The sequence below is a fragment of the Carex rostrata genome, chromosome 11, assembly GCF_964058835.1.
Source record: "Carex rostrata chromosome 11, lpCarRost1.2, whole genome shotgun sequence".
Classification (NCBI taxonomy): domain Eukaryota; kingdom Viridiplantae; phylum Streptophyta; class Magnoliopsida; order Poales; family Cyperaceae; genus Carex; species Carex rostrata.
The window spans coordinates 3,003,340-3,019,159 of NC_135928.1; the positions used below are offsets into that span (position 1 = coordinate 3,003,340).

The 15,820-nt window shown below is 36.0% G+C and overlaps 3 protein-coding genes and 2 non-coding genes across 7 annotated transcripts; 1 reads left to right on the forward strand and 4 right to left on the reverse strand.

Moving 5' to 3' along the window:
* The first annotated feature begins 896 nt into the window (after nt 1-896).
* Nucleotides 897-5,340, forward strand: LOC144561786 (SWAP (Suppressor-of-White-APricot)/surp RNA-binding domain-containing protein). Of its 2 annotated transcripts, none has more exons than XM_078310878.1 (5): nt 897-1,178; nt 1,552-2,072; nt 2,765-3,149; nt 3,932-4,191; nt 4,404-5,340. In XM_078310878.1, exons 2-5 carry the CDS (start codon nt 1,556-1,558, stop codon nt 5,126-5,128), a joined length of 1,887 nt encoding a protein of 628 aa, XP_078167004.1. In that variant the 5' UTR covers nt 897-1,178; nt 1,552-1,555; the 3' UTR covers nt 5,129-5,340. The 2 variants fall into 2 exon arrangements, with proteins under 2 accessions (XP_078167004.1, XP_078167005.1); XM_078310879.1 differs by having other exon boundaries at nt 897-1,090.
* A 698-nt stretch (nt 5,341-6,038) lies between these two features.
* Nucleotides 6,039-9,172, reverse strand: LOC144562138 (putative tRNA-splicing endonuclease subunit Sen2). Its single transcript, XM_078311297.1, has 3 exons — nt 9,027-9,172; nt 8,467-8,619; nt 6,039-7,086 (listed from the first exon to the last, which is right to left on the reverse strand). The coding sequence occupies exon 3, from the start codon at nt 7,076-7,078 to the stop codon at nt 6,326-6,328; it is 753 nt and encodes a 250-aa protein (XP_078167423.1). The 5' UTR covers nt 7,079-7,086; nt 8,467-8,619; nt 9,027-9,172; the 3' UTR covers nt 6,039-6,325.
* LOC144562505 (small nucleolar RNA snoR80) lies at nt 7,279-7,404 on the reverse strand. The gene has a single exon (XR_013514121.1). It is a non-coding gene; the product is annotated as a small nucleolar RNA snoR80 (small nucleolar RNA).
* LOC144562501 (small nucleolar RNA Z157/R69/R10) lies at nt 7,751-7,847 on the reverse strand. Its single transcript, XR_013514118.1, has one exon. It is a non-coding gene; the product is annotated as a small nucleolar RNA Z157/R69/R10 (small nucleolar RNA).
* A 397-nt stretch (nt 9,173-9,569) lies between the features above and the next one.
* Nucleotides 9,570-13,437, reverse strand: LOC144562030 (EamA-like transporter family). Of its 2 annotated transcripts, none has more exons than XM_078311153.1 (4): nt 13,214-13,437; nt 11,569-12,116; nt 10,663-11,083; nt 9,570-10,129 (listed from the first exon to the last, which is right to left on the reverse strand). In XM_078311153.1, exons 1-4 carry the CDS (start codon nt 13,245-13,247, stop codon nt 9,801-9,803), a joined length of 1,332 nt encoding a protein of 443 aa, XP_078167279.1. In that variant the 5' UTR covers nt 13,248-13,437; the 3' UTR covers nt 9,570-9,800. The 2 variants fall into 2 exon arrangements, with proteins under 2 accessions (XP_078167279.1, XP_078167278.1); XM_078311152.1 differs by having other exon boundaries at nt 13,208-13,400.
* Between the last annotated feature and the right edge of the window lie 2,383 nt (nt 13,438-15,820).

A 15,820-nucleotide genomic window follows, 5' to 3' on the forward strand; every position in this document is an offset into this window, starting at 1 on the left:
AAAATTTAAATCTTAAAATTTAAAATAAACCATTAGATATGAACTACATCATTTTATCTATGCACATGTAAAAAATTATGGCATTTCAACTTTGTTTTGGTTGTCATCTTGAGCTTGTAAAAATGTATACTAATGTGAATAAATTATAGACGTTGATTTTTTAACTTATTTGATTCACATAAAAGCAAAATGAAAATGTGATAATTTTTTAGCCCGCATAGATAAAATAACATACATCATATCTAATGTAACACATAATGAAAGCACATAAAATGAGAGCATTTGAACCCTCTTCTATAACATTATACAATTTGTAATGTTTTTTAACATTGTAACGAATCGCTAATATGTCATATAGATTTACAGTTCGCAAAAATAATATAATCTTAGTTGCTCAACAAAAAGTAAAATAATTATGCAGCACTGTTGCAATCTACTAATACTATAGAAATTAGCGTCTCCTATTTTTCATCTTAACATGAGTTGATTACAGAACAAAAAATAAAGGTGCCAAAAGAATTACAGATTAATCTACGATCCTGATCCTAGTAAAAATGAAATTTCCAGAGCAATGAGTTAATTTTTTTTTTTTTTTTGTGAAAATAATAAAAATAAAAATTTCGAGATTGTTAGTTCTCTCTCAATTTGTTACATAACGAATCATAAAGTAACATGTATTAATTCATTACTTGCAAGTCAATAATCAATATACATGTTTTGTAAATACTAAATATTGATCATGAATCTCGAAGGAACTATGGCGTTATAATTTGACCTTGGTTCATAAACTTCAACTCTGCACTTCAAATACGTAACACGAATCTCCAAGCAAATATAATACTGGATACCTGCGATATCCCCGAATAGGTACCATGCAAAAGTTGAGATATCCATACCCACTCTCCCGCTTCGGTCTTTTCTGAAAACCCTAACTGGAGCCTCTGGTTCAGCTCTCTCTTCTGAGCAGCCTACAACCATCGGGTCCCACCCGACAGACCCTCTTCTTCCTCTTAATTACGAAACTAGTTCACAAAATCCCAAGTCTCAATCTCTCTTCCGATCATAAACCGCTTCACCTTTTGAAGAATCGGTTAGAAACTATATCTGAACAATCAGTGAGTGAGTAAATCGCGAACAAACTAGAAGGAAGGAAATAATTGGCGTATCTCGGACTTAAGGTGAGTCTTTTCCCATTCAAAAGTTTTTTGTTTTGCTCAAAATGCTTTTGCCTAGTCGGTGCGCTGGGCCATCCCTGGCCACCCGCTCTCTCTGTCTCTGCTCGTAATGTTACTTTGTAAGTAACCTAATTTGTAATTCCGAACAAGTACTGGTACCAACTGAAGTTGATTCTACCAGACCTTTCCTCTACCAGTATTGACACTATTCTGCATGGCATGCTTTTTTTTTTTCCCCAATTGTCCATCTGCACCAGTGAAAATTACGAACTGCTACGTATTGGGATATTCTGGTGTGGGAATTGTAAGCATCATTGCCCCAATCAAAAGTACCTTTATTACCTCTCTATTTATCTCTTCTTTATCCAATTTTAAGTGAAATGGATCGTCAGTCCCAAGAATATGCAGCTGCTATGTCGTACACACAGAACCAGCAGCAGTATGGTGGTTTTGCTCCACAGCCCCAACAATATCCCCAGCAGCAGTTTCCAGGCCCACAATACATTCCATCTCACCACTCTGCACTCCCTCAATATGCTTCTTTCCCCTCTCACCCAGTCCCACCATCGCAGCAACCTGGGCCTCCCCAATTCTATTCTCACCCTCCACCTCCCTATGCCGGTGGGCCCCACCACCAGCAGTCACCTCCACCCTTTGGTTTGCCACATCACCTCCCACCACCTCAGTTCGTGCCCCACCACCACCCACCACCTCCTGTGGGACCCCCAGCCGACCCCGAACTCCAAAAGAGAATCGACAAATTGGTCGAGTACACAGCCAAAAATGGGCCTGAATTTGAGATTATGATTCGAGAAAAACAGCATGACAACCCGGATTATGCATTCCTCTTCGGCGGAGAGGGCCATGGGTACTACAAATACAGACTCTTCTTGATAGGTGAGTCCCATTTCTAACTAAAAGAATTTTTCGTGCAGCTGAACATCATGCTGTTAAATTGAAATTTATAACACTATTGTTTGGAAAAAGTTTCAGAATGTGTCTTGTTTGAAAATTAGTTCATGTAGTTCAAATATATTCACTGGTGGATCTGACCATTCCATCCTTTAAGCTTTGAATCAGACAGCCTTGAGAATCCTCAAAATTTTAAAAATTAATACTATGAGTGAGCTAGTATTCAGAAGCTAAAACTAAGTTCTCAGAAGAAAACAGTCATGTAACATTATTGAAATCCCCATACAAGTACAGACTCATCTCGATTGATTTGACAACCTCAATCCAAAACAGTCTAGTTGGCTTGCAAATGCAAAATGGCTTGCGGTATTAACTTAAGAACTGTGCTTCTATTTAATAGGAAACTTCAAAATGTCCAAGGTGATAGGTTGTGGAAGGTTCTAGGAAGTATGTATTTAGTAAACTGAATTGATATGAAATTACCATTATGCCATTTAGGTTTAAAACCGGCAAATGACCTTACATGGTCAAAATACTTCCCATAAGTGCCAACACAGCAATATATTCTGTGGCTAGTATTTGGAAGCTAAATTTTTCTTTTGAGGAAAAAGGAACTTGTGTGGAATATACCATATTTCCATGGGTACTAACTACAAAGTACAATTGCTTCCTGACAGGTGGGTCCAATTTCAATTCTCCCCCGCCATACCCCCACATGGTTGCTCATGCTGCAGGTCCACTGCAAATGGCACATCAAGTCCCCCACAACCACCCATACTATGAGCACCAGTTACAGCCTCAGGCGCCAAGCTTCTTCGAGCCGAGGCCATTCAAGGGCCTCGCTGGTTCACTTCCTTCTGATGTCGCAGCTGAGCTGGAGGACGTGCTGATGGATCTAAGCGGCACCAAAGAATCTATAAAGGGGGCCAAGTCGTGGTTCATTCAGCGGGCACCATTTGCACCTGCACTGGCTGAGGCACTGAGAGATCGGGTCTTTGCAACGGATGACCCTGAGAGGCAATTGCATATCATTTTCTTGGTCAATGATATACTTTTTGAAAGGTTCTTCTCTCTATTTTCTTTTTACTTCTTTTTTGGTGAAGAATGATTGCATGTTTGAGCTGCAAAACTGCAAAATACCATGTCCTTCTAGGCTCCAAGATGACAGATAATGTCAAAATACCAAGCCTCTCTGTATCCCTATCCTGATTTATCCATTTGTTCTATATGATATTAGAGTAGCCCCTTTTTTCTCATTGTTCTGATATACAAAATGAGGAGAGAGAGATGAGGTGGGAAAAAATGAATAAAATTGTTTTTATCTATGTATGCTTCTTTTGCATTATATCATGACTACGAAGTACAGAAGGGACTGTTTGTTGGTTAAGTTTTTGTCTACACAAAACAGTGGTTTTTTCAAATTTGTTGCTTGGAAAAAAAGTCTTGCAGTGGTTTGACCTCCTTCAGCATGTGATGTTTTTTGAGAGTAAAGCCATCCAAACCATTATTTTCTTCACTTGGTGAAAGACCACTGGTAGCATCTTTTGGTGCTTTTGCTGGCTTAGGTTATAAAATGAGGAATCATGATCCTTACTAGGACCGAAGCCTCATGTTGCTTCAGCCCATATATTCAGTCATTTTATGGCTTTTTTTTATGGTTGGAGACTTAGAATGTGTTCTAACATTTTGCGTAATAAAGTTATAATATCAGATCAATAACTGTGATCCTTTGTATAAATTTTAATTAAAACTAAATAGTGTAACAGCTTTAATCTATGAAATGAAGAATTGTATCAAAATGCCGTTTTTAACAACCGACTGCTGTGATTATTTTCCTGTACCAGCTTACAACATAGAACAAACCCGCATGAGCTAGACAACGAGGCACTTGCACTACTACCTGTGCTGGGTGCAATGCTTTCTAGGGTTTACAACAACCCACTAAACAGGGAGGCGAATCAATCTCGGCTTCAGAAAATTGTACAGTTCTGGGCTTCTAAAGAGGTCTTTGACCAAAGTACCATTTCTATCCTCGAAAGGGAGATGAAGGCTGGTACCACTATTGCTCATGCACCTGTTGACATACCAATGCCAATGCCCTCAGGTCTCTCTCTCTCTCTCTCTCTCTCTCTCTCATATAATGGGTCTTGGGGGATTGTTCTCTAATATGAAGTACTGCCATCCTTCCAGTGGAGACGACCAATAGAGGTATCAGCACTGGCCAAGTCTTGTGCCATTATCTACTGCCTGGTACAGTATATTTGAATACCAAATCACAATTCTAATATCTAAGGGAGTTCTGTAAATTTATTTCAGGGTTTCAGCAGCAACCTCAAAGTTGGCAGTCCGAAAACTTACAACATGAAAACCAACTAACACACAACATTTCTATCCCTCCAGCACACATACCTCCTTACTCCCTCCCAACCCAACCGCCTTTCCCTGCCTCACTACCTGCATCCATGTCGGTACCGATCCAACCTGCCTTACCAATTACACCCCCAATTCAAGCTGACCCTAACCCACCCCCTTATCCATTGTTCCCTCCAGGTCTCATACCTGGTATGGTACGCAAGATGCAGATTGGTAGCGGCGTACCATACTCCCCTTTGAGCCCCTTAGATATCCCCACAATGATACCTCCATCCCCAGTTCCACAGTCAGAGATTCTGGAGCGGGTCTCAAAATTTTTTAGAGAGATTGGAGAAACAAACCCGTCAGAGGGCCCGATGAGGAGAGATGAAACTGATGATGGGTATGACAACTTCGAGAGAGATACTGAGGAAAGAGAGAACTTGATACGCAAGGGAGGTGCATGCATACCACCCCCACCGAATTTACAGACTGTTGATCCAGAGACTGGGATGTACCCTGATGGGTCGGTTCCGGCTTCGGGCAGTACTGGGTCAGGGCGGCTGGGTCTAGGGGCCATAACAGATCCAAATGGGCCAAGCCAGTATGATGATGTGTATTCCTCTTACAGAAAGCAGAGAAGTACATCATACCACTCAACCATTAGTGCAAGATCTACCACCCGCTGATACCTTGTTTGGAATTTGAATTTTCACTTTGAAAGATCCCTGTGAATTTTGTTCGTATGATGTGCTTTATTTCTTCTTAGCAGTCATGTAGAACTGGAGTTCATCTTTAACTAGAGGTTACAGTTTAAAAAATTTTAGATTACTGAAATTGCTTACATTAACTAAGGAACAGTAATCCACACAGCTATTGTAATTTTTGGTAAATCAAACAGCATAAAGCATTAAAGCCATAATCTACCGCACTCCCATTGATATTATAAATAAGATGATTTCAAAATTTGGAAAAACAATATACTTTTGCGATTAAATTTAGACAAATTCATAGATAAATTAACACTAAATTACATGTATAAATTTAAGCACGTGTAGTGAAATAAAATATAGGTATAGGTCGAGATTCATTCAAGCCAACCATAAAAAGAAACATCGTTTTTTTTGTGTGTAATTTGTGTTAGCACCTTCATTTTCCAAACGATAAAATGGAGGCAAGTTCATTGGTTTCTGGAGGGGCTTTATTTAACAAGTGACAAAGGTGCTACAAGTCTTCAAAGAGAAGCTAATAGTCAGTCTTCAAGCGTTTTCGTCCTTGGGTTTTCAATAATTAGAGCGTGTTATGTCATCGCTCATTTTCGTTCATGATGTCAATAAACTCATTTTCGTTCATGATGTCAATAAATTCAAAAGCTTAACCTTAATAAAATTAAAATTAAATATATGACACCTGAATTTGCGCTAATCAGAACATAATTGACTTGTGGCGCTTACAAAAGCATTATACAACAAATCTACAATATATGGGTCGTCTTCATTCCATTGCAGTTCATTCAATCATCTTCTGAATTAGGAAAAGATAAAACAAGCAACTGTAAGTCACGCAGGAAAAAAGATGTCACAGTGTTATGCAGATATATTTTTAGGCTCTGCACTGTATCAAGCCATAATCGCCCCATCAATATTCTCACCTGTCTTACACAAATCGAGTTTGATAAGCTTGCTGTCACACAAATGTCTTGATCAAATCAAATTTACAAAATAACATGCAGATAATAATCTTTCCATAAAATTGATAGCAATATTAAAAGCAGTAATTTTTTTGCCAGTTCATCTAAAGATTAATATAATAACCCAGATATTTACAAAGTCAAAAAGAGTCATAAAATGAGAAGAAAAAGAGAGCAGAAAATTAACACGCCACACTCAATCATTTTCTCCTTTCATTTCCACCAATTTGCAATCATCACGACATTGAGACGGTATCCATCGTGTGATCTGTCTTTCATCCACAGTTGCCCTCTCCAGAAATTCCGGCAAACTGAAATTTACATCACAACTCATTACATTAAGAAGCAACACTGCCTTGGCCACACCATTGCAAGCCCTAATTGCACAATGGAAGTCCGACCAAACCTTCAACCTGTCACCCTTGTTTTCTTCTTTTTCTTTTTCCCAATCTACAATAACTGCATACTCAGAGTGTACCAGTGCTGGATGGTGTCGGTACACCACATAATCAACCCCATTTCTTGTACCTAATTTCACAACCCAATTTTTGGACCTCAAATGAAAATACGCCTTGTAGTAAATGGGGAACAGTTCATTTCTAGTTCTCATGTAATTCCACAACTCATTACTATTGATTGAGGTAGTGTCATCGATTGATACTTTAAGGCACTCGAGATAATGGTGTAAATAAAAGGTTTCTTCAGGACTTAGTTGAAAGTAATGTTTGGCATCATTAGAAGTTTTGAGCTGCCGGCCAAATGAAGTCCGGTTTAATAGGTCAGTAAGTTCTGGTGCAGCTTCCAGTAGAAAGTCAGTACCAATAAGAAGAGCTGTCGATTCAGAATTTGATAGACAAACTTTGAGTTGGGTTATAATTTCTGACATTGGGTTGGAGTTGGCTATTTGCACAAAATTCTTGCATTTCCATCTTGGCCCAGATAATTCCATATTTTAAACTGCAATTTTCACAATAAAGTTAATTAAAAAGAATAACAAGTCACTTCAAACCAAACTCTCTCAATGTGCAGAACTAGTTTATGGTCTGACAGACTGACAACAATTAAAAATAACAATCAATGTTGTACACTTCCAATCATAAGAACTAGTATTGAAATCTTTCCTTTTTGTAAATAACAGTGCAAATTCAAAAATATTTGTGGCGTTTCCGGGACCAAATGGCACAAAAAATACTCCAAAGGTCAGGATCACCACAAAAGAATTCAATGCAGCGCCCGCCATTATATCAAGGGAAATTAATTTATCCCCCAGAAGGTATTGGACGCCATGTTTTTCAACCGATCATTTTCTCAGAAAGATGATGATCAAGCTACCATAATTCATCAAAAAAGAAGAAATTTAGAATAAAATATTTCAACTTGTTTTTTAAACAACTCACATAGTCAATTAATATTACAAACAGAAGAAATTATAAAACTTAAGTAATTGTTAAGCAAGGTTAATTGATGTGTGCCAAAGAAACATAATTAATTGGTAATGGGTGCCTCCCTTATCCACAAAATAATTTGAACATAAACTTGTTAAGCATTCTTGCATGTAGAGTAGAAGTATTTAGTAATAAATCAATTGAAACTACAAAAATATAGAACAATAAGAATGAGAGAGGTGCTCAGACAGCCAAGGGTGAGTCTTCAACTAATGGGTAGGAACCCAAATCAGAAACTCTAGTCCATACAAAATCCATCCTCATGGCAACCTCATTTAGCAAAATACAATGAGAACAGAATACAAAAGAAAAAAAAAATGCTAACTTCCAATGGAAGATGAAAAAATGGACAGGAAAGAGCAAACACCCATTATACTGAGCCAACGATACAACATTTACAAAAAAAAAAAACATGAATATGATAGACCTATCCTATACATCCTATTATTTTTTATTAGATCAGAGCTTCAAGATAAGACAGTCTCCAATCCACATCTTATTATACTTTAAGCCCACCTATTACTAGCAATATGCGAGCCTGCAACTAAAACCAACATTATTTGGGTTGAATTAAATCCAATTTTCAGACCAACGTAACTAGCTAGGAATTCAATACTTAACTAGATAGGAATTTACATGCTTAAATAGTACAATTCAACATTAGAGGACAACCTCAATACTTAACATTCATTTTGTTTTGTTAAGGAAAATCCCCACCAGCTTCCATTGTTTTTTGAAGGCTCATAACACATAGGCATAGCCAGATCAAATTCAACCACATAAAATAAAATAAAAACAGAAAGAAAGGCCATACCTAGATGCATCCTTGCACTAAGCTTATAAACCATACTTAATTATAGAAATATACAGAGAAGCACATTAATAAATTCACCTGTTAAACGAAGTAGAAGAGAGAACCAGTCAGGCGCGTCGCTAACAGAGAGAAGAGCGAGACAGTGAGAGTTCGGACTTCTTGCTTTGGAGTCAGAGTGGAGAGCCAGCAGCCAGGGGCGATTGTTTTTCTCTTCCCAAAAATAGGAGGCACCTGTATAACACAGCATCAGCAAAAAGAGGTGCAAAATTAGTTGCTCTGACGTTTCATTCAACAAAACTACACGACCTATCAAATCATTCAGAATCACAAAAAAAAAAAAAAGGTTCAAATATGCATCAGCAAAAGATAACGGGGAACAGTACAGGTCAAGGTAAATTGTTTAGATCTAAAAAAAAATAAAACTTTATTGGACCAAAAAATTACTCGTAAAACAAATGGTATTAACATGCTATATTTGGAATTTCAAAAAAACAATCTAAATTTATTGATTTCTGATGTTATGAGTTAGTATTCTCAATAACCAAGTAACGATTCAGAATCGACTTCATCGTATTCTCAGGCAAACCAAAACTATCGCTACTAGTCTCCTATGTCCGAACTCAAAGGAAAGCTTGTACCTAGAGGGGAAGAGGCGGTGGCGACTGAGAAAAGGCGGCGTGATGGAGGACAGGCGGTGGGACGGCGGAGAGGTGTCGCCACGGACGAGAAGCGGCGCCGGCGAGAGCGAGACAGAGAGGCGGACTGATAGCGAGAGATTGATAGTTGCTCAAACGGGCTTGTCCAACAACTCAATGGACGTTTAACAGGCCAGGCCTTGTATAGGCCGAAACTTTCTTTTTTATCTTTTTCTTCGGAATCATACAAGGCCGATGGTAAAATATCTGTGGTAAATAATTCAAGTAGAAGCAATTTTGACACTCGCCAACTTGAATGCGTTGCAATGCAAAAACCTGACTATCTGGTATCAGTACGAATCGGAGTCACTTTGGACACTTTTTACACCAATTTTTTATTTTTAAAAATTCATAAAATACATTTCAAAAACAGGACAGTATTTTTTTTTTTTTTTTTTTTGATTCTATCGATTCAGTGGTTCGGTTTCTTTAAACATGCATGCAGCTGTGCAATGTCGGCCTCAGAAAAGATTAAAAGGTAAAATGAACCAAATAAATAATTCAGTTCCAAGAAATACCCAAAGAACCAAATTATTGGTTCAGTTCTTCTTTCCGGAGAAATATTGAATGAATTTTTATAAATAAAAATCTATACTTTTTACACACTAAGAACAATGCTGCTGCTTTGAGACAATGCCACATATCTATATCGGGCACATGCGCCGCATCAAAATTAATTTTCTCTAGTTATGCAACAAATCATCCTAAATTCCTAATCTATGAAATCTCAGATGATGACCTTCTATCAGTTGGCTCCTCAAGATTCTCTCCAGCCACAACAACCTCCTGGCTGTCCAGTTCCTCTTCATTGGTTGCTTCATATTTGGAACCAGAGCAAGCATCATATGGAATGTTAATGCCAGCAAAGCCAACTAAGACAGCGGCAGCCCCCACATAATCCAGGGGATGCGGTGCATGGCCAGTGATGGAGTCAACAACTGCCGCTATCGGTACCTGAATTGTCAGGCCTGCTGTGGCCACTGTTGTTGTGGTCAAATTTATTGCTTTTGCCCATAGATAGTCGCTCAGTACATTATCCAATAGACCTAAAATTCAAAATTAATGAATTATTAACTTAAATGACCAAGCAAAAATTGTTTTAGCAGATGCTTATTATAATGCCATTAACCTCATATAACTACCAGTTTTTCTGATACATTATTTGTTCTTGCCATTGTTTCTGTTTGAACTCTTCAGTCATTTTTTAGATTTTTGTGTTTTTCTACAGTTAAGTCCCTTTTTGACTATACAATCTGCACTGCTAGTCCTGTTCTATCCAAAACAGAAATCAGCAAAACCATATTTATTAACCTTATATAACAAACTCTTAGCTCTTCTGACAAGTGAAAGTTCCTTGCAAGTTCAGTGAAACTATCAGAATTTGAATTATACCCTTTAATACCCAAAATACCACCATTCCTTTTTAAATCCTCAGTATTAGAGTGTATGCATATAAGATAACTTTATATTTTTAAAGGTCTCATATGAAATCTCCAAACTTTCTGTGAAAAGTTGAAATGTAGAATTTATCCTGTAATAAGAAAAAAAAATGAACTTTTACTCCAAATTTTTTTTTTACCTTTCCCAATTATAAGGCTAACTTGTTGCCATGTCAGACGATGAAATGGCTCAACCCCAGTAAAATGCAAAACCAGAATAACTGGTAGGAATATAAGCATGTTGAAGAGTCCCAGAAACCCTAGAAATTGTGCTGTGCTCGCCTCCCCCTTCCCTTCCTTCTCATCTGGTAGCTTCTTCCTTATCAGGGTTATGTAGATGGCATACAAGCCAGCAGATAGGAGGGTGAGAATATCACCTAATAATGGGTTTGTTGCAATCTCATTGGATTGGGAATTCGAATCCGCCAAGCTCACAATAATTGTACCAGCCATACACATAAGCACGCTTGCTAGTTTAATCCATGTGAATTTCTCGCCGAGAAAAAATAATGCAACTAGAAATGTGAAGAGGCTTGATGTGCTACTCAGGATGGTGTTTGACTAGAGAGAGAGAGAGAGATAAAATACTGGAATTCAGATAAGTTGAACGCGCACTGGAACGATGATTGCTAATACTTTAGAGAAACTTTGTAACAGAAAAGAGGTATTACTCGCTTCGTCTAGGCAGTGGGAGGTTACATGTTTACCATAACCGCACTTTTATTGTATAGTTCAATTAAATGCCAGCTGTTTTAGCCTTTATTGACCAGTGGTACACTATACAGAAGCCCCGATTCTCTAAACACATCAGCAATGTAGAGAACATACTAGAAAATAAATATATACATAAAACACTACAAGACTACAAGTTAGACACCACTTGGTAAAACCTAGAAAGAGATAACATTAGTTAGATACCATGGTATGTTGCAGACACCACTACCAAGCATCGACTTATTCATAAAACTCAAGCGATAAAAACAAGTATAGTAAGTTCTGTAATTGTAAGACCCAGTAAAAAATATATATTTGCAAAAATATTTTACCGCAACGGTGGTGTACTTCAGCGAGAGATTGAATGTGAGTTGCGCAAAGAACCAAAACGGGCATATCAGAATACTAACTTTTGCCATACGTGTACGGGTCCACCTCCCCTTTGAATCCAATAACCCCTTATCTTCACCTCCTTCTGCACCTTCACTAACTTTTTCCTTGGATTCTTGAACCCTGCAACTATCAGTTGCTTGAAGTAGATTTACACTCTCTAAATGAGCTAAATTTTGTACTGACATCTCACAACCTTTTTGTTGATTAAAAGATAACAAGAGTTTTGCAACAGAGTCCTCAAAATACCGTGAAACTTCAACAACGGGGATATAAACGACAAAAAGTGAGTTGCATATGTAGGTGATGAGAAAAGGAGATACGCCTGAGTCGACAACAGATTGAACAATGTAACTGGCTGCAATCCAAATTCCCGCAACAGCCACTATGTAAATCAAGCCAAGAGTCCATCTCCATTTATCAGAATTGAAAAATTCCTTTAGTTGTTTCCAATAATACCCTTGTCTGTCAATGTTGGCATCCATATTTTCTGTTTCAAAAAAAAAAATGACATCATTGTCTTCAATTAAAAGCTAAGACCAGATAAAGTGCACTGCTATGAACAGAGACGGAGACCACGGGTTGGCCAGCTGTGGCCCAGTCCACACCCCCCCAATCCTATTGTTTGTTAAGTAGTACCGTGCTTAAAATTAAACCCCTCTACAATAACGTTAATTAGCAAGCAATAGACATCATTGTTGCTTCTATATGTTTATTAAAATTGATGAAAATCTTAAATTTAAGTAAATACATTGATGTTCTATAGTCATCTTTTTGAAAATTTGGGTCTATGATTCTTTATTATTATCAAAAGTTATTTCTTCTTTACTTCCTAATAGATTGAAGCATATGACTTTTGTTTTATGACAAAATAATATACATGCCCTTAAAGTTTTTAATAGACATTAAACAAGTTTTCAAAGCAAATTAGTATCTAGGGAAGTTATCTATGTGTGGTGGAGAGAGAGAGAGAGAGAGAGAGAGATGGGGGAAGAGTTTAGTATTATATGTTTTGCAAGTATAACTCACATACCTATTTAAAGTATCTTATGAATTATGGGAAATGTGCAAACTTATCACTTATTATACATACAAAAATAGTTAATTTTTTTTAACAAAAATATATATGTCTACTAAATATCCATTATTCTTAAATTTTATAACATGAATTTTGCAATTAGAGATCAGAGAACAACAACCCCTTCTATTATAAAGTTTTGGCTCTATCCTTAGCTATAAAATATGACAAATATATTGAAATAAACACAGGTTTCTGATTTCATAACAAAATTAAGAGATACTACCAGTTTCTCTAATGTGAAGCATATGTGAATGCAGACTAACAAAATTCCAATTGAGTTCCAAACTTTCAATAATTTTTTAGATCTGAATAACTCCCAGTTCCAGTTTAGTTGAATCACAATAACTGTAGATGTCAAATCCCCTCAAAAATAACAAGCAGCTAAAATCAGCAAAGAATCCAATCCTTATATAATAATTCGTCATAATAATATAAAACGATTCCAGAAAAAAGCTCAAAATAACCTCCAAATATGGAATTTGAGGGGAGAAGAAGAATACCCTGACCTGAATCTGCCTTTTCGTTACTGGTAGATTCCATCGAAACCTCGACCTCAGATCCGACGAAAAATTTCTTAAAACCTCTAATTGGAAAATTAAATCACACTAGAGCCTCATGAGCATCACAGTTGAACTCAATTTCCTGGCAATGTGCTTATTTCGGAAGGAAAAAAAAATTGGGGGAGAAGAGCTTGTGTTCCTCGTGCTGCGCAGAGATACTTTCCTCTTTTTTCCACTCGTGCAAGGCTTTAATTGTTGGTTCAGTCACTCGTAAGCTCACACAAGTTGGATCTAATTATTTGAAGAAACTAATCTAAGCCCATAACAAAACTGGGCCTTTGGGGGATTCGTATCCTCCCATGTACTGTAGAGGATTATCCTCTTTGGGATTTGGGCTAGCGAATGGGCAGCATAATTGGGCTTTGAGATTCATGCCAAGTTAAAAAGAACGGTCCAGATCTATTAATTGTAAAAAATTCTCTTATCAGGTAATGGAGAGGATGTGAATTCGCCTTTGGGTCCAATCTAACTTTTTTTTTTCTCTATTTCTTCGATTTAGTGAGCAAGATTTTTGATGGATATCGAACAAAGTTCGTTTTAATTTTCGATTTGCGTTAAGATTCATACGAAAACTAAAATTATAAATTGGTCTGTAAATGATAACCGGATCCATAAATTGTGACGCTAATCGAAAAATTTAGATGGAACATCAAATCAAATTTAATCCAATACGTACCAAACCTCTTCATTCTCCTCAACTATTCCTAAACGGAAAATGTTCTTTCCTATGCTGTATTGATAAGCGGAATATTTGAGGATACTGCTTCCGTATCAGATGAAAAACTTATATCACGTGAAAAGAAAGGCTATCACGTGAAAAGAGAAAGAGGGTTGCACAAGAAGAGGAAGAGTCGCGCAGAATGAAAAACTTAATGATGTAAATTTTTTAACGGGAGTAAAATTATCAATTTAGTTATTAATATTTAATTTTAAGTAATTAAATTAAAAAAAATGAAGATACTAATAAAATAAGTGAGTTTAGATAGAAAGATAACTAATTATAAAAAAAATGGAGAAACATATAATTAAAGATGTTTTGATAAACATATATCTAAATTTCTCTTAAAAAGAATGTCAAATTAGCATATACATAGGCATACAAATTTTAGAACTTCAAAAAATTTCATATCCATATCTGTGTTAAGAATGGAGTAGGTTTGATAGGCATAGAATATACTTTTGAGTTCGATGAGTTTCATAACTAGGCCTACGGGCCATGGAATATACCAAAAAAAAAAAGTTTCATAACTATTAGATCCACTTTAAAATCTGTATGAACAAAAATTGACACAAGCACACACGAATATTGAAGTGCATCGTATGGATTTTGATGTGGATTAGACAGTTCTGAAACTCATCGAACATAAGGTAGGTCTGATGCCCCTCATACCTACTCTGCAATCATCTTTGTCAGAGTTACAAAAATAGACCACTATTTGTTAAGGTAAAAGTGACTATTTACGAAAGTACATTAACAAAACAATGTTATTTCTGAACATATTAGTATTTCAATAGAAGTATTCGCAAAAATACCAACAGTACCGTTAATAGAAAACACTTTTACGCTTTGAAAGTGTTGAGCTCTCAAAGTAATGGACCTATGTCTGTATTAGTTGCACCTCGGGGGCGGTGCAAATTAAAGACAAATGTTTAGTATTTAATATATTAACAATATAACATATTAATTATGTAGTTATATATCGTTAATAAGATACTAATTACATAATATTAATATATTAATAATAACTATAATATATTACAATATTATATAATAATTATTTAATATATTAACAATATAACATAATAATTATATAATTATATATTAATAATAATTATTAATAAAAGGATATAAATCATATAATATTATTATAATAATTATTTAATATATGAATAATATAAGATATTAATTATATAATTATATACTAATAATAATTATTATTAATAATAGACTAATTATATACAAATAAAACATTATTATAATCATTCAAGTTAGACCACGAGGTGGAATAAAATTAAACCACCATGTGAGGTGGTTTAATTTAGGCCGGCCTAAAGATCGACTTATGCCATCTTAGTCCAGCTCAATTAATGCACGTTTGATGGAATAACGAGACCTAAACTCCTTATTCTATCCTGTAACCCTCAATCAAACATATTTACTTAAATTTTATCTCGATCCGCGAGTACCGAACAAAAAATATTTTCGGAACTTATTTGAAATATAAAGATCCGCTTGAGTTACATATATAAATTTAAGTAAAACTCTCTGGATTTAATCTGACTCTATCAGTTACCTCATCTGATCTGAAATATTTGTTCTCAAGAATATATTCTTTCTTTAACCATAAAAAAAAAAGAATATATTCTTTCTTACAGAGCACTTTTCTCGTCGAGAGCTTACAGCCCATGCTCTCATCCAATTACAAATCCTCTTTAAATGAGGTTTTGATGGAAAATAACTCACTCTTAGTCTTAGCAAATTAATTATGAAACTCGAGACATCTTCAAAACTTAGGAGAATCACCACGAGTACTTAATTAACCATCTTGGAAT

What these genes read in the sequence shown, in the direction of transcription:
- LOC144561786 (XM_078310878.1), top strand. Translation starts at nt 1,556, where the DNA reads ATGGATCGTCAGTCCCAAGAATATGCAGCTGCTATGTCGTACACACAG. An exon ending in AATGATATACTTTTTGAAAG is followed by an intron (nt 3,150 to 3,931) that starts GTTCTTCTCTCT and finishes TTCCTGTACCAG; the next exon opens with CTTACAACATAGAACAAACC. An exon ending in ACCAATGCCAATGCCCTCAG is followed by an intron (nt 4,192 to 4,403) that starts GTCTCTCTCTCT and finishes AATTTATTTCAG; the next exon opens with GGTTTCAGCAGCAACCTCAA.
- LOC144562138 (XM_078311297.1), bottom strand. Translation starts at nt 7,078, where the DNA reads ATGGAATTATCTGGGCCAAGATGGAAATGCAAGAATTTTGTGCAAATA.
- LOC144562030 (XM_078311152.1), bottom strand. Translation starts at nt 13,247, where the DNA reads ATGGAATCTACCAGTAACGAAAAGGCAGATTCAGGTCAGG. An exon ending in AAAGGCAGATTCAGGTCAGG is followed by an intron (nt 12,117 to 13,207) that starts GTATTCTTCTTC and finishes TTTTTGAAACAG; the next exon opens with AAAATATGGATGCCAACATT. An exon ending in TGAAGTACACCACCGTTGCG is followed by an intron (nt 11,084 to 11,568) that starts GTAAAATATTTT and finishes CTCTCTCTCTAG; the next exon opens with TCAAACACCATCCTGAGTAG.